The sequence below is a fragment of the Octodon degus genome, unplaced genomic scaffold (genome assembly GCF_000260255.1).
Source record: "Octodon degus isolate 3935 unplaced genomic scaffold, OctDeg1.0 scaffold00022, whole genome shotgun sequence".
In the NCBI taxonomy this organism is placed as follows: domain Eukaryota; kingdom Metazoa; phylum Chordata; class Mammalia; order Rodentia; family Octodontidae; genus Octodon; species Octodon degus.
The window spans coordinates 9,594,169-9,618,494 of NW_004524598.1; the positions used below are offsets into that span (position 1 = coordinate 9,594,169).

The window sequence follows — 24,326 nt, forward strand, 5'->3', positions numbered from 1 at the left end:
TTATGTGTGTGTGTGTGTGGCCAGCTCAGCCCACCAGGGGGCGGGGCTGGCTGGCATGTGGTGCTGGGGGATTGAACCGTGGTCCCTGTGCTTTGGTAAGTTTATTCTAAGTAGGTGCTTTAGACCACTGAGCCATCTCTCCAGCCCCAACTTTTTAGGTCTTAAGTCACACTTAGAACCCATTCTGGCTTCTATAAACCAAGATGTTAATTATAAAGACAGTTTCTCATAAAAATGCGTTTAAAATTTAGATGTGTTTCATAGATCCATGTCTAATTTACTCTGGTATGTGGTATGAAGTAGGCCTTAGCCTCACCTTTTCCCCCAAATAACAAACCTGGTGTTTTAATACCTTTTCTTTGTGTGTGTGGTACCGGGGATTGAACTCAGGACCCTGCACTTGCCAGGCAAGTGCAATACCATTTTTTTCTTAATGCCACCAATTGGAAATATTGTACTTGTAAATTTACCTACATAATTCAGCCCATATTTTAAAACAAAAACCTAACACCTTACTGAGGGAGACCAGATTTTTAAAAGCGGGGGAAGACCTATAAGGTGGGACTCTCGGCACAGGGCAGCCTTGATGCAAATGTAGCATTCTCTGTGGCAAAGATAACGGGTAACTTTTTGTGGTGTGCCAGAGAATAGGTCACCAACAAGTACACAATCGCAGAGTTTTACGTCAATTTATAATCACAGAACCTGTACTTTGACAGGGGCCCCTCCCGCTCTGCATTCAAGGGCCGAGCTGAACCCAGGACGATGGGATTTAGCTGGGGAATCGCGAATAACAAGAGCGTGACAACATCCTTTGCTCACATTTAATTTTTTATTTTGATTTTTTAATGCTGCACAACACAATATTTATTTTATTTGTTTCATTTATTTCATTTATTTTTTATTTCTGTTTGCTGCTGTTATTTTAGTTACTGAAAGTGAGAGGGAACTTTTGTGGCCTTTTTCTGTAGGCCGCCTTAAGCTATCTAAATTTGGAACATCTAAGCAAGCAGAAGGGAAAAGGGGGTTTCACAAAAATCACTCAGGGAAAAGGAAAGGTTGCTTTGTTAATCATGCCCTATGGTGGGTGATTAACTGCTTGTAAATTACGTTTCACTTTTAATTAATTGTGCTTAAGGCTGTCATTAAGGTTGAAGTTCCCTTCTTAAAGCAGCTCGTACTGACGAAGGTGCATGCGCTGGATGATGTCGCGGCAGTCGTTGAACACACGGCGGATGTTCTCAGTGTCCACAGCGCAGGTGAAGTGAGGGTAGCAGTAGTGGCGCCCATCTCCACTAGCAGTGCTGATTCTCAGAAACTCATCTCTAATGAAGTACTTGGCCCGGGTCACGCGTGGGTCCTCTCCGGGCTCGGGAGTAGCATCCTCAGGAGTAGTGTAGCGAGCAAATTCTGGAAAGTAGTCCTCAATCTTTGATTTCCCAGCAAGGACTTTCTCAGCGAGCAGATCTTGCTTGTTGAGGAACAGAATCACAGAGATGGTACGCAGCCATCTGTTGTTCCAGATGCTCTTGAAGAGGTTCAGAGCCTCCTGCAGGCGGTTGGTCTGGTTGTCCTCCCGGATGACCATGTTGTAGCTGCTGCTGGCCACCACGAAGATGATGGCAGTCACATCATTGAAGCATTGGATCCACTTGTGGCGCTCGTCGCGCTGGCCACCCACGTCGAACATGTGGAAGTTGACTTTGTCCACCTGGAACTTGGTCTCAAAGATTCCAGAGGTCAGGACACGGCAGCGAAGCAGGTCCTGGTCGCTGGGCACATAGTCGGCCTGCTTGATGACATCAATCTTGTCCAGAAAGTACTGGGCACAGTCGATCAGCTGGTACTCATTGGAGCGCTCATAGCAGGCGCGGACTCCTTCGTCCTCCCAGAGAGCCTTGGCATGCTCGTAGAATTCAGGTGGGAAGTCAAAGTCAAGCACATTCATCACGCTCAGAATGTAGTCCACTCTGAACTGGTTCTCGGGGTTGACCAGCTCCACGGGGGCCACCAGGTTGCTCATGGCGGCCACGATGGTTTCAATAGCCTCCTTCAGGTTGTTTTTGATGTCCTGCACTTTGGTGGCCTTCTCACCATCGCTGTTGCTCCTTGCAGCCTGCGGGTCCTCCTCGCCGCCCTCTCCATTAAACCCATTAACATGCAGGATCCTCATTTGCTTCACAATGGTGCTTTTACCAGATTCTCCAGCACCTGAATCCATGAAAACAAGGAGAATCTGGACGGCGTCCTCCATTAGTGACGCCGGATGGGGATGGGTCCCCTTTTGGAAGGGGACTCCGGGGATTTGTCGCGGCGGGTGGGCTTTTTTGGCTTGCAGCATGTTATCATTTCTTTGTTGACTTTATCTGTTGGTAAGAGTGGGGGATTGAGGTTATCCATTATTGTTATATTTGGGTCTTTCTGTTCCTTTATGTCTTGTAGTATTTGCTTTATGACACTTGACACACCAGTTGTCACTGTATGTATTGTATTTACAATTGGTTTTTTTAAAACCATTTTTTAAAATTTTATTTATTTATTTATTTATTTATTTATTTATTTATTTTGGCAGAACCGGGGATTGAACTCAGGTCCTTGCGCTTGCCAGGGAAGCACTTATTCCACTGAGCCATCTCCCCAGCCCCTTATAATTGTTTTATTTTGGTTGGTTGTTCAAGTACTTCTCATTCCTTTTGGGTTCTCTTTGTATAGAATATTGTTTTCCACCCTTCATTCTCAGATTTTGTCTTTGCCTGTGAATTATGCTTTTTTGCAGGCAGCAATTGGTTGAATCTTTTTTAAGTTATAATATTTATATTAGTAAGTTAGTCTAATCTACCAGTCTTTTAATTGGAGAATTGAGACAATTTACTTTCAGGATTCTTTGAAAGGTATGTATTAGTTCTAGTCATTTTGTACTTTTTCAAATATTTGATTCTTTTTTTTTCTTACTTTGTTGTCTGTCCTTCCTCTTCTTTCTTTTTTTTTTAAACTTTTTTTTTATTTTTTATTTTTGCAGTACCGGGGATTGAACTCAGAATCCTCCACTTGCCAGGCAAGAGCTTATTCTACCAAGTTATCTCCTCGGCCTGTTTCTCTTCTTTCTGTGGGATTCCTTTCAGAATGTTCTGCAGTGCTAGTTCAGGGGTCATGAATTTCTTTGGTTTATCCATATTTCTTCTTAGATTCTAAAGGAGAGTTTTTATGGATATAGTAATTTAAGTTGGAGATTGTTTTGATTCAGGTCTTGAAATATATCATTCCATGCTCTCAGAGTTTCTGCTAGAATCTGCAGTTTTTCTGACTAGTTTGCCTTATTAATAACATTTCTTTTTGTAAGTTTTCCATATTCTTCCTTCAATCTGTACTCTTGGTATTTGAATTATAATATATTCTTTTCTGGTTATGCCTATTTTAGAGTATTAAATGTTTCCTATAACTGGATGCCCATAGCTTTCCCAAAGTTTGGGAAGTTTTCTGCTGTCATTTTACTGAATAGATCTTCTCTGTCTTTAATTTGTACCTCAGTACCCACTACTACACTGAAGACTGTAAACTTGGTCTGTTAAATTGTGCCTCAGGGTTCTTGGGTGCTGGTTTATAAATCATTTCGCTTTTGCTTTATTAGAGTTGAATGTTGTATATATCCACCTGTCTTTTATCCCTGAAATTCTGTCTCCTGAGCCAGTCTTTTAATTGGAGAATTGAGACAGTTTACTTTCAAGATTCTTTGAAAAGTATGTATTAGTTCCAGTCATTTTGTTCTTTTATTCCCCCTATCTCTGGTTGGTTGGTTTTCAGAACTACTGTGTCTTTGTTGAATTGTTCTTTCTTGTCCTGTATACGCTTCCTTAATTCATTCAGCAGGCTTTTTTTGGTCTCCTCTTTGAAATTATTGTTTTAAAAGTTAATCTTTTTCTTTGGCATTTTATCTATTTTAGTATATTTGGATATGTGTCCTGAACAATTAGGAGCCTTTGGAGGGTCTTGTTGCCTTAATTTTTCCACTTTTCTTATGTTTCAGTGTTACTTAGGTATCTGTTGGGATGGATTATGTGAGGGTCTTCCTAGTGAGCAATCTTTTGAGAGGTCAGTTTCCCTATACCACTCAGGAGAAAACAGATTGCAGAAACTGCATCACAGAGCCAAACCAAGTGTTGAAATATAGTAAAAACTAAGGGATTAACTGTTAAAACCAATAATGACAGAAAAGAAAAGGGTAATGATAATAAACAAAAGAAAAGGGCTAGCAGTGAATAGAGGTTAAAAAATTGAGAGGAATAAAAATGAATATGGAGCTGGTTGTGGTGGCACGTATCTATAATTTCAGCACTCAGAAGGCTGTGGCAGGATGATTGCCTTCAGTTTGAGGACAGCCTGGGCTACGTAGTGAGTTCAAGGCAGCCTGGGCAACATAGTGAGATCCTGTCTTACACCCGAGTCCCAAAAGACAGTAGGAAAAAAATAGAAGAAACAACATTTTTAAAAGGAGAGTGAGAAAAGAATAACTGATAAAATCCAATTAAAGAATAAAAAGGTGTATACAGTTAGATAAAGATAAGGAAAATTAAAACAAGAAAATGAGTCAAAAGATCCCTGTACACAGAAATGCCAGATTGGTGGCTTCTTTCCGGGACCCATAATATTGAAATCACCAGGTGTGAGGGACACCTGGAGCCTGTGTATTTCCTGTGCTGTGCCCACTTCCCACTCCATGGTGTCTTGCCATATCCTTAAGTGATCTTTCCTTTTTTTTTTTTTTTTTGTTTTGTTTCCCTGTATTTAGTACAGATTCTACAGAGACTACAGGATCTCACTACACAGATTGGACTCATAGTGATTCTCCTGTTTTCAGTCTCCCAAGCCCTGGTATTACAGGTGCATGCCACCACGCCCAGTCTCAGTTGCCATCTCAGTGTGCTACAGGGGTGGGACTGGCACGGCTCGCCAGGGATTGAACCCTGGGTACTGTGCTGTGCCTAAGCAGGCACTTAAGTCCACTGAGCTATCCTTGCTTTGTTTTGAGAGGACCTTTCTTTCTTTCTTTTTTTTAGCATAATTCCAGACCAGGAAACTTTTATTAATTATCTTTGAGAATTTAAAGCTTCAGACAGTAACAATTCCAAGTGTTGATATATTTCAACCTTCCTTTACAGGGGGAAATATATATATATATATCTCCTCCACAAAATCTTCCAATCAACAAGTGTCCGTCATGCTCAACCCTCTTTCCCAGAGAAGTCACTTTTCCAGTTCAACACATCGTTTTTCTCAATCTCATGCCCCAAGTTTGCTTCACAATGCTCTCCAAGTCAAAATAATGGCCATAGATGGAGACAGAGTGAACAGAAGACAAAAAGGGCCCAGGGTCTGCGTCACAGTCAAGGTCCATCATCCATTTTCAGCACCAAGCAGCAAGATCTTCATCAAGTCTTGTGTGTAGGGACAGACAGCGCCATCAAGAGTTTGCATGACTGCTGAGTTCAGTCAAATATGTGACAGCAAAAATATAGCACCGATGAAAGATGAAGGGCCCATGGCCTCACATGCAAATTATAACCTCCACAGTAGACTGGAGCTGAGATTACAACTTCTAAGACATCAATACAGAGAGGAGGGAAAAGAAATCACAAAATTTTGGCCACATTATAAACCTAGAGTGTCAAGACATGGACTTAGCCAATATTTAAGAAAAAAAAAAACATCAAAACCTCAACCTTTTTACCATCTTTATTGAAGTTATACAAAAAGAATCCCCAACAGTGAAAAAATACATTATATACAAAAACACTTTTCCCCTGGGAGGAAGGCTCTATTCCCGCTCTCAACATGCAGTGGTCTCGACAGCAGCTCCTGCCTCCATTGTGCCCTCCGCTGCAGCGCAGCTGTTGGCTTGTTTCTCAGCCTCCTCCTCCATGCTTTCTGAAACTTTTTTCCACTGGGGACTGCATCCCCGCTGCCTCCATTGACTTCCAGCTCTTGTTTGACTTTCTTTGCATCATCTTTCCGGGGACTCTCGTCCTCTGGTTTCCTCTTCTTTCTCACAAGGTGGGAAATATCAGTCACACAATTTGATGAGGAAGCACCATCTGTTCTTCTACTGGCAATCATAGATACTGAAGAGCCTCCTCCACTAGAAGTAAAACCCGAAGTAGAACTCTCCACCAGAGTAGCTTTTAGTGCCAATTCAGCTACGTTCCCACTACGCTGGGACTCCTTTGCATCTTCTGTCTTCTCTCTGATTTCAGGTAGCAGTTCCTTCAATTCCTCAATTTCTTTCTCATATTCAGTAGGTGATCCTTCAGCCTCCTTCATCTGTTCCTTTAGTACAGCCATCCTCTTCTCAATGACTTCAGTAGATTTGCTGAACTGTGCCACTGCCTCGTCATACTGAGAGTTGTATCCATAGGCCAAGCCCAGCTGATAATGAGTCTCTTCGAGGAGATGGTCATGTGCTTCCAAGTACTGCTCCTGCAGGGTCAGGCAGGCCTGAAACTCCTCCAAAGCTTGGACATAGTTCTCAGATTCAACACTAACTCCTCCAAGTTTAAGATGTGCCTGTGCAGCATAAAGCTGGGCTTCTTTTGTTTCTTGCCTTTTAAAAATGATCTTTGCTAAATCCAGCATATCCCAGGCAAGCTCTAGATTCCCAATGTCTTCCTCTTCACTTTCTTGAACAGACTTGTTTTCAACAATGGATTCATTTGGTATTTCTTCTGCCTTGTCATTTTCTTTACCTTCTTCTTCTGAGCCTTCAGTTTCTTCACCCTCTTTCATCTGTTCTTCTCTCTCTTGGGTCTCTTCATTAGCAGCTGTCTTAACTTTGTCGTCAGGTGCTTTCTCAGTAGCCCTCTGGTCTACTTTGGTTTCAACCCCATCTCCAGCTGCCTTAGACTCTTCTGCAGGCAGCTTCATCTCCCTCCTGGCTAGGTACTAACTCTGCCCTGACCTCCTCTTCTAGACCTGAATCACCTTTCATTTCTGCAGAAGTCTTTGGTTTGATCTGAGTCTGATCTCCTACAGCTGATGGTCCACTGCCTATACCTTCCTGAGAGAAAACTATGGGTTCCTGCTCTGGCTTGTCAGAGACTCCCAATCCAGACTGGAGCTAAGGCCTTTGTGGCCTCTGTTGTCATTACTGATGACTCTTCAAAAGAAAGCACTTCTTGTCCTACCAGTTGCTCTAGCAAAGGCTTTCCTGGCTCATTTTCAGAGGCAGCTACCTGTTCTTCTGGCTCATCCCTACCCACATCCACTGGCTTGACTATGGGCTCCACAAGCTCTGCTTCTACCTCTGCTGCAGTGCCCTGATTTTCCATAGTCAAAATACGCTGCTCTTCAGAATCTTCTTCTGGCTTTTCCTTTGTGCTTAAGGTAACCTCTTTCTGCTGCTCCTTCAGAAATTTTTCTCTGCCTTCTTTTTGGATGTCAGCTCCAAAAGCTAGATTTCCTTCCTGTGTGTCTGGTGCTTTCTGTTCTGGCTTCCTGGTAGTGAGCTCAGCTTCATCCAGTCCTTCTGGTCCTGCTGTCGCTTTTGTTTCTTCAGAAGTTTCAGATGATTGACTTGGAGTCAGTGTAACAATTTCCTGTAGCTTCTCCTTAGGCTGACCAACATCCATATCTTCTTTTCCGCCCTTCTCCATTTCACTCTTTTGTTCCAAATGGGTTTCAGGCTTTGCCAGAGAATTGCCTTCTGTTTTTTTTTGCGGCTTCTTTTTCTCCCATGGCGTCATAAACCTGTTCTCTCAACTCTTGTCTTGCTTCCTCATCTATGTTATCATTATTTTCTACTAGAGATTCATCTTCTGTTTTTTTGCTTTCCTCTTCCACATGCACACCTTCCAAGGCATTTCCCAGCACACCATTCTCCATTCTTGCCAACTCCAAAAGTGATTTCCCATAGAAAAAGAAGGCTTCTTCACACTCATTAGCTGTTTCTCCATACTTCTTACCTAGGAGACTGGCTGCTTCCTGGAATGCATTGACAGCCACTGGAATATCCCCCATCACCAGATGTTTCTGTCCTAACCCTAACAGCTTTTTTTTTTTTCCCCTTTTCTTTTCAAAGTTTTATTGATAAACATATAGCAATGAGACAGTTTCAAATCAAATAGAAAGTACAGTTTCAACAAATAATACACTGCATATATTCTTCTTAGTGGTTAATTGCTGTACAAGATGCAGACTTGTGATCCTACTTACAAACACCATTAGAAAAAATCATTCTATTCATTAAGAGAATGCAACTATATATCTATCCCAACCACTTTGAATACACAGATACAAAATGGACATTCATCTGTATACCCTTTTTCTGTTAAGTTCCATTATTTGAATATCATAGGTGTGTAAACTCAGCAAAATATTCTAAAAGAGTCCAGTAGCCCATAATAGCATTGGGTCTTCTGTTTAACTGGCAATGTCAGAAATTATTGACCTGAGTCCCCCACAGCTCAACATAACAACATGGCTTTACTTCCTATATTTCATCTTCATACTTTTCTACTGGATGGTTAAGACCAAGGTAAAGCAGGACCTGTGCAACAAGAGTTGTAGCTTTTTGGTCTGAGAAGGTCAGTGAAATGCCCTCAGGATTTATCCTGAGATCCTGTACCTCAGATTGTAGAACCTCCCTAACAGCTTCTTAGCTTCATTATCCACATTCAGACTTTCTGCTTTATCTGAAGAGGTAGAAGGAGCAGGAGCATCTTCAATTTTGTCGGTGGAAACTAGCTCAGTGACGATGGCAACTGTGGTTGTGGACTCTGTGGCCATCGTTTCCCTGAGGTGGTGGGCCACTGGGAGGAAAGGAGCCTATGAAGAAAACAGGGAATTTGGGACACCAGAACCTCACTTACGGACAGAAAATGGCAGATTGAGAGGACCTTTCTTCAGTTGGTACAGATGGGGTGAAAGAGAGAACTCTTATTTTGAATTCCTTCTCTTATAAGGACCCCAGTCCTATCACTTCATTTAACTGCTATGACCATTATGATGTCATTTAACCAGTATTACTTCTTTATAGAGACTCCATTTCCAAATGCAGCTATCCTAGGAATTAGAGCTTCAAAATTAGAATTTGAGTTTCAGCCATTAACATTCTGCTCTGGCTCTCTCTCAAATTGATATCTTTTTTACATTCAAAGTACATTCATTTTATCCCATGTATCCCAAAAGTCTTAATTCATTCCACATTAAACTTTTGAAGTCGAGTCTCATCTGTCACAAAAATCAGTTATGGGTGAGACGTGAGCTACACTTCATCTTGAGGCAAATTCCTGTCCAGCTATAATTCTTTGAAACAAGGCTATTTCTAGTTTCCATAATACAGTAGTGGAATAGCCATAGGAGGGACTCTCCCATGTATGGATTTTTGTCTGCTTTCATGAGACCGAAGATTGGAAAGGGCTGGAGGTGGTTATTTTCTCTTTTCTCTGGTTAGATAAGCATCTGGTTTAGTACTTTTCCTTGAGGACAAGCCTTTGTCGTGTGGAAATATCTAGGCATATTTCCAAATGTTTGCTTTCCTGCTATTATTCTATATGGGAAGGGACTTTTCTTTTATCTTCAGTGTAAGAACCTTGTGGGAAGGGTAGAGGTTAATACGCCACCAAGGTATGAGAGTTACTCTAAAGCTAAGCGAGTAGGAATTTTTTGCCCTTAGTCTAACCTATACTTAGTCCTTCCTAATCAGAATTACCATTCAAGTGTTCTTACTATGGTATGACTACAGAAGCTTCCATTTTGGGTGTGCTGATCTAGGCTGTGACTGATTGTGATACTCTGTTTTCTCCTGTGTATCAGGATGTTAGGGTGACAGTATACCCTGTGACCTGAGTTCTCTGCTAGGACTAAGAAAACATTTTTAGTTTATCTTTTTTCCTATTTTAAGAATGAAAACTTAGTACTTCCAAGCTCTTTTACATATCATAGCTGATACCAGAAATCTGTACTTTTGAAATTTAAATGTCTTTATCCTATACTTCTTAATAACTTCAATTCCTTAATAAAAAATATAAATGACTAGATGATGGTGCTATCTTCTAACATAGCTTAAATTTTAATGTGAACATTATGCTAACAATACTGGCCTTTAAAAAAAAAAAATCTTTGGGGCTGGCCAGATAGCTCAGTGGACTAAAGCATCTGCTTAGGCAGGCGCAGGGACCAGGTTTGATCCCCGGAGTCATGCTGTGCCAGCCCTGCCCCTGGGGTGTGCTGAGAGGGCACTTGAGACTGGATGTGGTGGCACACACCTGTAATCTGACACTGGGGAGTCTGAGAACAGGAGGATCAGAACTAGTCCGATCTGTGTAGTGAGACCCTGTAGAACCTGTACTAAATACATTTAAAAAAACAAAACAAAACAAAACAAAAAAACAACAAATCAAAAACAAAACTTTGTCTTTTTTTTTTGGTATAATGCAGAATGGTAGTAGGTATCTACATATATGGAATTCTTGTGAGTTTATTTTAATTATACACTATAATAAATACTTCTGCGATACGTGTATTGTAGTAGATGCTTGGGATATAGTATGGCTTAGACACACTGGCTGCCTGTGGTCTAGTAGAGAGAAAACATAGATGGATACAGACCAGGATGATGCCTATGGAGAGCGTAGTGGTGTGAGACAAGGAAACTGATGTCTTCCCTTAGGAGTGCTGGCGTCAGCAACAAAAATGTAACAAGTTTTCATAAGAGGTGTGGATTAAAAAGAATGCTTTTGGATTTAGGGTGGGGTTTTTTGAGCATTTTTAATATATATTTTATTAGTGCATGTTAATTTTATAAAATACGCTTTATTGGCGTTCTCATACATGTACAACTGCTTTGATTGTATCTGTCCCCTACTATCCTCCCTTACACCCCCACTTCCCCCCAATTCCTTTCCTCTTGTCTCCCTTCTTTTCATGTCATTTTATAGTTTCTATTTTTTAATTTTAATTTTATTGAGAAACAAATATGAATGAGACAGTTTCAAAACTGATTAATAGGACAGTTTCAATAATCAACACACTGTTAGCCTCTTACTGGTTATCCATTGTACAAGAAGCAGACAGGATATCCTGTCCAAACACTATTAGCATACCTCTTTCTTCTCATTGAATTAAGCGAAAGTAGCTGTATTATCTATCCTATTTTGTATATATAAATACAAAATGATCTTTCCTTTGTATCCCTTTTTTTTGTTTAGTCCTGTCAGAGGTGGGTATTCTATTGGCATCTAAATACTATAGGTGTTTGAATTCAGCAAAACAATCCAGCACAGTCTAGCAGTCTTTAATATTAGTGGGTTATCCTCAGAAGTTATTGACTTGAGCCTTTTACACTTCATTGTATTAATATGGCTTTACTTTATATACCTCGTTTTTATACTTTTTTGCTGCATGGTTAAGACCAAGATAAAGCAAGACCTATATAACAAGAAATGTAACTTTTGTATACATCTCACCCCAGAAAGAATGTCTATCATAAAGAAATCAACCAACAACAAATGTTGGAGAGGCTGGGGGGAAAAGGGGACTCTTCTCCACTGTTGGTGGGAGTGTAGACTGGCACAACCATTATGGAAATCAGTGTGGAGACTCTTTAAAAAACTAGGACTGGAAATCCCATTCAAGCCTTCTATCCCCCTACTTGGAATTTTCCTGGAAGAAGGGATTTAGTTTTAGATAGGTTAAGTTTGGCATATTCAGTAGAATTACCCACCAAATTATGGCATATATTAACTTGGAATTTACAAAGCACTTTGGATTAAAGATAGATACAGAAGTAGTACATTTGCATGTGTTAAAACCATCCAAGTGAAATAAATGGTTTAGGATAAATTACATTTGTGGGAAAACCTGCATTTAAGAGGTGTCAAGAGAAGAAGAGCCCCCAAAATGCATATAGGTTTGGGAGCAACTAAATTATTTAAAGTTTGAACCAACATAGAAAACCTTATACTGCCCTTACTACTTGCATGTGAATTTACAGTTTGCAGTTGTGTAATCAGTAGTTTTTCCTCCTTTTAGAAGTTTTTGCAACTAGAAATTGGTTAACTGTTAGCAAATGTTTAATACTCACTATTGGCTCAGATTTATTTTTATTTTTAAAGGAATAGTACTTCTCCCTGGCAAGCTCAAGGGTCTGAGTTCAATCCCTGGTTCCGTACCCCCCCAAAAAAAAACAAAACAAAACAAAACAAGGTTTACATCTGTATTTGCCTAAGTGATGACCAGCTTCCAAACACATTTTTCTTTTTTTTCTTTTTAAATTTGTGTATGTGTATGTGTGTGTGTGTGTGTGTGTGTGTGTGTGGCCAGCTCAGCCCACCAGGTGGCGGGCTGGCTGGCATGTGGTGCTGGGGGATTGAACCGTGGCCCCTGTGCTTTGCTAAGCTTGTTCTAAGTAGGTGTTTAGACCACTGAGCCATCTCACCAGCCCCCAAACACATTTTTCTTGAAAAATGATCATGATAGTTCTCTTTCTAATTTTGACTTTTTTAATGACATAAGCAAATACCGTATCAATAGCCTGAGCAACTAAAATTTCTCCATGAAAAAACTAATAGTGAGTTCTCCATTATTAAGGCTGAGGGCGAGAGAGGATAACTATCTTGTCATTGTTTCTAATTAAATTTGAGTCCAGGACTAAATGAGAACAATAGACCAGAGAAATGTTTCCAAAGAAGTGACAGAACATGTGAAACATTAGAGCATTGAAGTCCTGTGTGTATTTAGGTGTAGGCAGAGGAATTGTGGTTAAAAAGTGATGCTAGAAAGGCTGTGATGATTTTTTTATTATAAAGATTAAGTATGGCAGAGCAAAATATGCACAGAGTATGAATTTAGTAATTTCTTCCCCTAAGTATTATAGCATAATAACAATATACAGTTTTAACAAGTAGGAAAGTTACACTTTTATGTTTAGGATCTTCCTTTATAAATGGTGGAGTTAAATATTAGTAGCATGCACCTTGTTGGGAATGAATGCTGTGTAATGTTGAGGTTAAAACTAATTTAGCAGCATGAGATGAGGAGCTGAGACTGACTGAGGGTTTTTGCTCCTTTTCTGCTGCCAGCCACAGGGTAGGGATGTCCCCTTATGCTTCACTGTGTGCCTAGGGCCAGTCTGGAGATGCTCAGTCGATGGGAGGCCTGAGGGATGGCTGGGCACCGTGGCACGCGCCTGTAATCCCAGCCCTCTGGGAAGCTGAAGCAAGAGGGTCTCAAGCTCAAGCCCAGCCTGAGTGACTTAGGGAGACCTTGTCTCAAAAATAAAAGTAAAGAAAGGGCTGGGGATAATAGCTCAGTATGAAGGTCTTGGGTTTAATACATAGTACTGAGAAATTCAAATAGATCTGAAAGCTGAACCAATTTAATAATCAAAAGAAAAATGAAATGGTGCAGATATTCTGTAAGGTCATTTGAATTTCATTGTTAACTTTATATAGTAATATATAGTTTGGTGCCAACAGATAGAGAACTACTAGTTATATATTTTTGAAAGAAATAAAGCATTTTGTTAAACATAGGTCTTTATTGTACACATCAAAAGACAAGTACTCTTGTCTTTCAGAAGCTTCCTAGTATAGATTGAGCATGCCAAATCTGAAAAATTAAGATCTAAAATCCAAAATTTTGAAAGATGCACAACTATCTTAAAGTCCTAAGCATTGTAAATGAAGGATACCGAATCTGCATAGATAGAAGTTATTCTAAGATAAATATGCAGTCTTTTCCTAAATTTCATAGAGAAAACAATAGACCCTACTGGACAGTACTTAATATATGTAAAGTATTTTTATTACAAAGGTTTACAATTTGAGGTAGTTTTGAAAGTTATTGGAATTTTGAAGGTGTATATGAAGGTACTGTAATCAAATTTAAAGAAGCAATTTAAATTTGAAATTTTCCTTGTAACCAATGTAAAACATTTATAGCAGTCTGAATCATGTATTTCAGTTTGAAATTACTGTCCAATTAATGATGTTAATTGTATTTTCTGCTTTTGATAATGTATTGTGTTTATATAAGATGGCATTAGTAGGGATGGCTGGCTGAAGTTTATTATATCTTTTATACTTTTTTTAATGATTTAACAGTTTAATAAACAATTTAGAGAAGGAAATACATAAAGTATTGAACCTTAGTTTCAGTCTGTTAGCATCATTTCTACTAACTACAGACTGATTCATTTACTTAAAATTCATCTTGGATGAGCATTTATTTGTTTTGTGCTTAAAGTGAACTTCATCTGTTAATACAAAGACACAGGTGATTTGTGTAGCCGCTAAGTCTGCGAAGGAGTTCTCTGGTAAACTTAAAGTTATCAGAGATTTTTAGTCTTTCTTGTGCTGTAAAGATGAAGGTCAGGTGAGTCAGGAAACATTCAAGAAATGTTCTTCAGTTTAGATTTTCACAATCTAAACTGAATTTTTTTAGTTTGAATAATTAAAAGTACTGAAAGTTTTCATTTTCTCTTTCACAGTATTTTAGTCAAAATTAAATAGTTTCTTGAATAGGTCGAGCCATTGTTTCCATTTTATAGAAGAGGAAATTGAGAGAATTCACTTAGTTTATGACTTATCTAGGAGCAATCACTGAATTGAGATTAGAGCTGGAAACATAGATCAAGATTGGAATTCTAAACATTTCTTTAGACTGCTATCCTGTGCTTAGTCCAACAGACCATGGCAGTAACCAAATTAAATTTATATATTTTTCACAATGAGAGCAAGGGAAAAAAATTCCGGTTTCAGACACGGTCCATAAATATCTAATTTTACAGTCTGATGCATCAAAAATGTTGCATCATTATCATATCCCTTCTTTCACATGTAGCATAATAAAAAGCCCATAGCATAAGACAATAATTTGAAAAAGTTTTGTTCTTATTAAGAAAGATGGCAGTTATTGCACAATAAACTCCCTTTTTTAAAAAATTGAAAAAGACAAGTGTGTAACAAATGTATAAAAACAGTACGTATACTTGACATTTAGTATATGTATGTCTCAGTTGCTCTTCTCGCATTGCTGGGACAGATACCTGATACCCAAAATGAAGGAAGGAAAGGTTTAGCTCACAGTTACTGGAGGGTTCGGTCCACACTCAGCTGGCTCCAAAGCTGAATGGCACATGGCAAAGAGCAACCTTTCATGGTGGCAGCAAAGAGCCGAAAGCAAGAGCCAATGGGAGTAGCAGCAACAACAGCAATAGAGAGCAAGTCTGTCACCCTTACATTGCATTTAGGCTATCTGCCCCAGACTGGGTGTAGCACTCACACCCATAATCCCAATAGTACTCATACCCATAATCCAAGTGGATCATGAATTAATCATAAAGTCTAGAAGTCCACCCCAAGACTGCATGAGACTTTGGTGGGACAACTAGACACAAACCATAACAATGTATGTGCAGTTTATATATCATAAGTGTATAATGTAAGGCCTACTGAAATTCCTTACAGCCTCACAAACTTGATGCACAATATGAAAGAATACTGCTGTGTAAATTAAATTGAAATTTAGAAACCGATTTAAATTTTATTCCATATTTGTCTGAGAACTGAAAACAACTAATATGAAATATTTTTCTATAGTGTTAGTTTGGGATGTTGCAATAAAAACATAGATTGAGTGATTAAACAGGAATTTATTTTTCATATTTCTGGAGGACAGGAAGTCTGAGATTAGGATGCTAATATGATTGGGCTATGAGGAGGCCTACTTCCTGGTTTACGAGTAGTTTGTCTTGTCATTGTATCCTCATATGGCAAACAGAAGGCAAGAGCTCTGTGTCTCTCTTAGAAGAGACTTTATTATGGTGACTTTATTATGTCTGAAATGGTGAGGGCCCGCCTACTCAGACTGTGTCATTGGGGCCTAGGGTCAGTATGACTTGGCACTCATAAACATGTAGCCATATATAAAGAAAGGCTTTCTTTTTATAGCAGTTTGTTAAAAATTTCAGTAGGCCTTACATTATACACTTATGATATATAAACTGCACATACATTGTTATGGTTTAGTCCACTGTGGACTAAAGCCCTGAATTCTAGATTTAGGTCTTATTCTGCTAAATATGTTGATCATGGAAATATATTTTCAGTATTATCGTTGGGAATTAGAATCCTGATATTAACAAAGCATTTTGTCAGTAGCATCAAGATCTGTCTTCCCTGCCTGCTCCCTCTTACCCACCCTCCCTGCCTCTGCCCACCTCCCACTGACAGAATCTTGCTGTGTTGCCCACTCTGTTCCAATTTTAGTATATGTGCTGCCAAAGCAAGCACAGGAGATTGTTTGTTTGTTTTTGTGGTACTGTGGATTGAACTCAGGACCTTGTGCTTGCTTGGCAAGCACTTATTCTGCTGAGCTATCTCCCCAGCCCTTGTGTTGCTCACTCTGGTTCCAATATTTTGTGTTCAAGCAGTCTAAGTTTCTTGAGTATCTGGTACTATGCCACTGTGCCCAGCTGTGATTTCTTTAGTGTGTATTTTTTTTTAAAGATTATTCTCCTTTTGTATTCTGTTGTTAACATTCTAATCAATATCAAGTAGAGCTAGATGATAATGTGTTGCTTCTACATTCAATGGTTTGATTTTTTTACATTGATTATTTTCTTTAAAATGACAGTTTGAAGTAACATTAAAGACATTGAAAAATTAAAGCCCATATCTCATTTATCTTAGATTAGGAATTGTTAGGAATTTTGTTCCCTAAGTCTTAGCCAATCCTTTTTACTTTTGAAATCTTAGTTTTTTGTTGTTAGCATTTAGTCTAGTATTACAAGGTTTACTTAATCCTTACCTTGCCTCATCTCAGAGACATATTTTGAATTAAATTTAGTTCCCCGAAGAAAGGTCAACATACAATTTTCATGTGATATCTGGTCCTTTACTATGCGTATTTTGAGTTCATTTCTATTTTAGGTTGCCTGTCTTTGGACTGTCAAATCATAGTTTATTTCACCTGGTTGAATTACTAAGATTTCATTTCCCCAGGAATCTTTTACCCATGGTGAAAATAAATATAAAAATAGATAACATTTACTTACAAATGTAAATTCCATTCCAGTGAGACACCATTTAGGAATCCAGTCCAGTCACAAAGTACCCATCACACAGAGGATACTAAAAAAAATTTGAATAAATGAATCAATTAATGGTGCTGTTACCTGTCTACTTAATGATTTATACACTAGGGTATTTATGTGTCATGGTTTGGGGTTTTGCAAGGGGAACAATATAGTATAAGACACATATTGTATGAGATTTATACAACAGTGACCCAAAGAATCATACATGAAGAGTGCTGGAAATCTGTCCACATTCTGAAGTCCAAAGTTCCAGCTGAGGGCCTGGATCCTATTATCATGCGTGAGTCCAGCTGAAAACCTAGAACTCATAACAATGCCTCCATGAATCCAGCTGGAGACCCAGAGCCCATGACAATCTTATGCAGGCCCGCTTCATGAATCTGCGCTGGGAAGGCCCAAAGGTCAGTGGTGGAAGCTAGAAAGGCTGTGCCATCGGGATGAAAGATCTGTGCCAGCAGCCTGAGGAATCTGAACTGGAGTCAGAAAGTAATGCTCAAAGTAAGAACTGAACTCCCCAAAAAGTACCACAGCCATCCTCAGCAACCGTGAGGTCCTGAGCTCCTCCAGTGATGAAGAAAGCCAATGCAACAAGCTTCTTCAAGAGGCTAAGCAATGCATCTTCCCCTCCGGGGCCAGGAAGCAGTGCTCAAGGTGAGGGCCAGAGTTGTCCCATAGTGAACCATAGCTATCCTCAGTGACAGTGAGGTCCTGAGCTGCTGCTGCTGCTACTCCACCTCCCACCCCACCCCAACAAGAACTTCACCAGGAAGGCCAGCATGACAAGGGCCTACAGCAGAATAGCCCAAGAGAGCCAAGAGCTTCCAACAGCTTCTCCAAAGAGCTTCCTTCTCAACAGTTCCTCTAGTTTTGCCTCTTATGTTGCTGGCAGAAATCCTTAGGTGGGCATCCCATACCCAGCAGCAGCTAGTTGGGATCAGTTGGGTGTAACAAGTTGACCATCAGTTGGCAATGCACTATAGTATGGTAGCTGTAATTCAGGTATTTGTGTTTATTAGAAAAATCTTGATTTGAACCCCTTGGTGGTAAAGGTAGACTATGCAAGTAGACATGAATATGCTACCTAAAATGTGTTAATTAAATTGTGTCAAATTAATAGTTATCCACAGTAATTTGATAACTTATAGTCTGTTAAGCAGAATTGCATGTAATTGTTATGTAGACTAAATGCAAAATAAGGTACATGAGCTGAGTCTATAAAGTATTACCCAAGATGACTAATAATAAACTGTCGGGGCTGGTGAGATGGCTCAGTGGTCTAAAGCACCTACTTAGAACAAGCTTAGCAAAGCACAGGGACCGCGGTTCAATCCCCCAGCACCACATGCCAGCCAGCCCCACCCCCTGGTGGACTGAGCTGGCCACATACATACACACACACACACACACACACACACACACACACAAAATTATTTTAAAAAATAATAAACTATCATTAATGTAGAACCAGTAATACATATGTGACATGTTGTTACTGGACTGCAACTATGTTTTTTAAGAATATGTGCTTGAATATATAGAACTGGCTTGCATAGATCATCAAGATTACACTAAGCTCTGCAGTAATGTCTAGCTTTTGGGAAGGTAGTTTTCTGTGTTCCGGTGTTAAACTCAGGGCCTTGCACATGCTGGGCCAGGGCTAAGTGAAGATTAAGGGATTCATTTGGATCCACTTGTATGGAATATTGAGAGACTGGACATTAAGATTAAACTTTTCTGTAGTGACTCAAAAATAAATCTGGATTTTTTACTTATTTAAAGCTAGAAATGATGAAGGAAAGTGAATTATTTATTTATATTTGAAAATGTGTCATTAGAAAGGATTCCTAATTCCACTCATGGAAACATTTATTACCTTAGTAATATACCTTAGTAATATCTAGCCTTCTAATTTGAAGCAAAAATCAATCAGTAAGAATAATTCAACTTTAAAAGTCCCTGTGAAATATGTTTCCTAGTTTATAATTTTACATCTTTAGAAGGCTATGTAATCCTTTCTTGCACAAGAAGAATATACATCTTTTTTTCTATAAAAGTTTCTTTTAGATGATATCATTTTATTTTGTGTATGTTTATATGTAATTGGAAAGTACAAAGTATTGTAGATTTATTATTCAGTAGAAGTATATCCTTTCAGGGATCATTTGCTTTCTAAAGAGATCTCTACCAGTAATTAGGAATAGATTGTACTGAATCACTTAGATCAATGTTTTTATAAAGCAGCATTTAAGAAAGAGTTTCAGATACTATGCTTGTACAAGTTCTGAAGGATAATTAAAATCCAGGGTTTAATAAAAGGCTATTTATTTATTTATTTGCAGAACCAGGGATTGAACTCAGGCCATTGCACTTGTCAGGGAAGCACTTATTCTACTGAGCCATCTCCCTGGCCCCTAAGGCCATTTTAATATAAATATTTTTTAATTATTTATTGTTGCCTCTTTTGAGGCAAATAGAGACAACTGTATCATTTTGTGGCGTTTAGGCTGTAAGCTTGATTGGCTTTGGGATCTGGGGGATTGGCAGAGAACATTCTGGAATATATCTTCATGGGTCATAGAGTCATGACCTGGTGTCTTAGTTACTCTTCTCTCATTGCTGGGACAAATACCCAACACTCAAAATAGGGAAGGAAAGGTTTACTTAGCTCACAGTTACTGGAGGTTTCAGTCCATATTCAGCTAGCTCCAAGGCAGAGTGGAACTTGTCAGAGGGCAACCTTTCATGGCAGTGGCAAACAGCAAGAGCACAAAAGAGGAGTAGCAACAGCTCAAGCAGCTGACTTGTCTTTGCTCCTTACATTGAAATGCGGATTACCTGCCCCAGGGCAGGTGCAGAATCAACACCCACAATAATCAGTCACAAACTCCAGAGGCAGCCCCAAGACTGTATGAGGCTTTGGGGAGACAGCTGTACACAAACCGTAACACCTGGGTATGGTGTCCCATTTCTTGCCCCTTTCTTTCTGCACTGTTGCCCTGCTCTTCTTGGCTGGTGTGAGCTAGCTTTGCTCTGCCGTGGCCTCAGTCTTTCTTTGGAGCCATCTGACCATGTACTAAAAGTGTTAGCTAAGTTAAATTTTTCCTCCTATAAGTTGTAGATGTCCAATATTGTGTCCTAGCTATGTCTAACTAATACACCTTTAAATAGCTAATACACCTTTAAATAGCCTAAAGTACATGCAAATCAGTAAGTGTAATTAAATCTTATTTTTAGATCAGACCCTTTTTGGAAGTCTGGCTGTGGTATGAGATACAGATTGAGTAGAAGGTACTTTTGTATTTATTTTGTAGTGAAACTTAGTGAATTGTTAATTATAAATACATTGCAGAAGTATGCTTAGCGTTACAGAGAGAAAATAAACAAAATCGTAGAATCACCAAACAATTTTAACTTATTTTTGTATAAACAGTGTGCTATTTAGAGTACATAGCATAACTTAAAATTTGCAATATGCTCATTTTTGTAATAATACAAGTCTGACAAAGAAAAAACATATTATAGAGAAAAGCAGCAAGCTGTTATTGGCTTTAAAACTAAGCTAAGTAGTTGATCTATGTGTATCATATAGATTATAAATATTCAAAATACATAAGTGACAAGATTGCTTGTTTGGTTTATGTTGAAGAAATATGAGATTAGCCTCTTTTCGCTAGGGAGAATGTAACCTCTGGGCTCAAGAGGATTTCTTATTGTGTATCCTCTCCATCTTCTAACTTTTCTGACTAGAGTCTAATGGTAGGTCTTGGCTGAAAGTGCCAGACTTACACTAGTTTGGTAGATAGTTTTCTTTGAGGCAGGAAGTAAATTAGTAGTTTTTTCCCACCTACTATAATGGGTGCAATAGATGATACCTTAAGGTGCCACAGAATTTCTTCTTTCTTCACCAGTGTTCTTCGGGAATTTTTGTTCAGGTCATATCCCTAGATGAACAGTTTTCTTACTCTATATTTGTATTCTCCAGTGTGGTCATCACTAGCTGTGGGTGGCTGTTGAGTACTTGAAATGCTCCTGGTTTGAAAACAGGTGTGCTGTAATTATAAAATACAAGATTTTGAATACTTGACACAAAAAAGGAACTGTAGAATGTCTCATGAATAACTCTAATGTTGAAATGATTTTAGAATATTCAATTAATTAAAATATATCCACTTCTTCCTCTCTTTGGTTGTTGATGTGCTCCTTGATATTTTATAAGTATATACTTAACAGCTTACATTTGTTCTTTTTTTAAATTTTTGTATTTTAGGAAAGAGTCTACACAGTGTTCAGGGTCTCACTACTAGATCAGACTCATAGTGATCTGCCTGTTCACAGCCTCCCAAGTGCTGTGATTACAGGTGCATGCTGCCACCATACCCAGTCTCAATCGCTGTCTCAGCGTGCCCCAGGGGCGGGGCCAGCAGAACAGGCCCTGGGATTGAACTCATAGCCCCTGCACCTGCTTGCAGGCACTTTAATCTGCTGAGCTATTTGGCCGCCGTATGGCTTACATTTTGTACAACACTGTTAGACCACACTTATCTATAGGATGCTAAGACTTCCAGTGCATATTTGAATTAAAGAACCATAGCTTAGCTATGTTCTAAGAACTGTTCAGCTGTAGTACCTGTTTTACCTTATTTTCCTTCTTTATACTTCCTCTTCCATTCAGCCTTAGCCTATTTTAGAAGCTGTTAGTGCCCCAAATTAGGGTTCGACTCTTTTCCTGATCTGCTTACTATTTATTTATTTATGAGCAGAATATATATATATATTTTTTTATTTTTCCATAATTTTATTGATAAACAAATAGCAATGAGACAGTTTCAAATCAAATTGGTAGGACAGTTTCAATAATTAACCCATTGCATACATTCTTCCTAGTGGTTAATTGCTGTACAAGATGCGGACATGATATCCTATTTACAAACACCATTAGAACAAATCACTCTATTCATTAAGAGAATGTAACTATATATCTATCCTAACCACTTTGAATACACAGATACAAAATGGACATTCATCTGTATACCCTTTTTTTGTTAAGTTCCATTATTTGAATATTACAGGTGTGTAAACTCAGTAAAATATTCTAAAAGACTCCAGTAGCCCATAATAGTATTGGGTCTTCTGCTTGACTGGCAATGTCAGAAATTGTGGCCCTGAGTCCCCTACAGCTCAACATAACAGCATGGCTTTACTTCTTATATTTTGTTTTTATACTTTTCTGCTGGATGGTAAAGACCAAGGTAAAGCAGGACCTATGCAACAAGAGTTGTAGCTTTTGGATCTGATAAGGTCAGTGAAATCCCCTCAGGATTTATCCTGAGATCCTGTACCTCAGATTGTATAAGCTTTGTCAGTGTCAGCCATGTGGATGAGTTACAGCCATTGCTTGACCAATGTGCTCTCTGTGAAAGCCTGAGAGAATGTTTTCTCTCCCTGTGACTCTCCTTAGGCACACTCTACATCATCGATCAGTGTCCTCTTTGGCCTCCATAATCTCCTTGATGAGAAAATTTGGGACACTACCAAGGTACATGACATTACAGTACAAGTTCTCATATGTCCTGAGTCTTAATTGACCTTAGAAGGCTAGGGCCAAAATGTTGGCTTTCCTTGCAGACCTCCTTTTTCTCTAATTTTGGTCTGCAAACTTAGGTTGTTAACCCTCCAGAAGACAAGCTTATTGTTATTACCATACAACCTAGGCTGTTAAGCTTAACCTCACTATCTGTCTGAATATCAAACATCTTAGGCATAACATGGAACAGGTATTTTTCATCAAGTATTGATATGTTGAACTTTAAGTCCCTACAGAATATGATAAAAAACATTTAACAATTAGAATATATTTTAAAAACAGGCATAAAGAATTATATACTTATGTTTACACATAAGTCCAAAAATCTCACCATATACAACCTTAAAGCAGGACAGTCCCACAATATTCCTTTTCCTGTCTCTTGCTTTCATTCACCACCCCCGTCTTTTTGAACAACCATCTACCTGGGAGACATCATAACAGCAACTGGCATGTCATGACAGGCAGCCCATATTCAGAAGACCAGAATGATAGGCACTCCTCCAAGCATGAAACTACTATTACAAATTATCATCTGAAGTGCAGTAGCTTAGTTCACAGGTATCAGTATATATAGTTAGTCAGGGTGAGAATCTTTCCAATTAACTGCTAGATTCAAAAATCTTCTGAAGATTCTCAGGATCATTGCCTTGCCCATCTTCTACATATAACTGTATGGCTTGAGTTATTCATGTTTCCTAGCTGTTCTTCTTTCCCTCTCTTGATCAGTTAGTCCTTGAGATCCTACTTTCCTTTTTACTTGTATTACACCTATTTGTATTTCTCCTTTTGAGTTCTTATGCTAGGGAAACTATACGATATTTACACATGTGTGTCTGGTTTATTTCACTTATGAGTATATGTTCAAGTGGCATCCACTTCAAAATAAAGGTTTCGAGTTTATCATTTTTTTTTTTTTTTTTTTTTTTTTTGCGGAACCGGGGATTGAACTCAGACACTCGTGCTTGCCAGGAAAGCGCTTATTCCACTGCGCCATCACCCCGGCCCCTGAGTTTATCATTCTTAATAGCTCAATAATACTCCATTGTGTAAAAATACCCCATCTTTTTTCAACTATTCCTCAGGTGATGGGCATCTTGATTGTTTCCAAGATGTGGCTATCACAAATTGTGCTGCTATAAACATAGGCACACATATATCACTATGATATGATGTTTTCAGATCCTCTGGGAAAGTTCCCAGTAGAGGAATAGGTGGTTTAAAGGGGATTTCCAGGCCAAGTTTTCTAAGGAGTCTCCATACTGATTTCCATAATGGTTTCAACCAGTCCACATTCCCACCAGCAGAGGAGAAGGGTTCCTTTTTCCCTACAACCTCTCCAACATTTGTTGTTGGGTGATTTCCTTATGATAGCCATTGTTTCTGGGGTGAGATGATATATCAGTGTTGTTTTTAATTTGCATTTCATGGATGGCTAGTGATGTGGAGCATTTTTTCATATATTTATTTGCTTCTTTATTTTCTTCCTCTGAAAAGTGTGTGTTCATCTCACATGCCCATTTCTGGATTGGGTCTTTAAATTTTGGGGCCCTAGTGTTTTTTTTTTTTTAGTTCTTTATAAATTCTAGAGAGCAGACCTTTGTCTGAGTACTTATTTGTCATGATTTTTTCCAAATTTGTGGGTTGCCTTTT

At 38.9% G+C, this 24,326-nt stretch overlaps 3 protein-coding genes across 4 annotated transcripts in view; 1 reads left to right on the forward strand and 2 right to left on the reverse strand.

Annotated features, from left to right (window-relative positions):
* The window catches only part of Rngtt (RNA guanylyltransferase and 5'-phosphatase), a 331,478-nt gene that overhangs the window by 216,223 nt on the left and 90,929 nt on the right, over positions 1-24,326 (forward strand). The window lies entirely within an intron of this gene.
* LOC101586333 (guanine nucleotide-binding protein G(s) subunit alpha) lies at positions 809-18,011 on the reverse strand. Its single transcript, XM_004628217.3, has 2 exons — positions 18,004-18,011; positions 809-2,211 (listed from the first exon to the last, which is right to left on the reverse strand). Exon 2 carries the CDS (start codon positions 2,171-2,173, stop codon positions 1,166-1,168), a length of 1,008 nt encoding a protein of 335 aa, XP_004628274.1. The 5' UTR covers positions 2,174-2,211; positions 18,004-18,011; the 3' UTR covers positions 809-1,165.
* On the reverse strand, positions 5,321-8,863 carry LOC101585937 (nuclear autoantigenic sperm protein-like). Its single transcript, XM_023711880.1, is given in 6 exon segments — positions 5,321-5,934; positions 5,937-6,918; positions 6,920-7,106; positions 7,108-7,703; positions 7,705-8,030; positions 8,634-8,863. Coding segments are annotated over 6 exon segments (2,343 nt in total). The 5' UTR covers positions 8,776-8,863; the 3' UTR covers positions 5,321-5,824.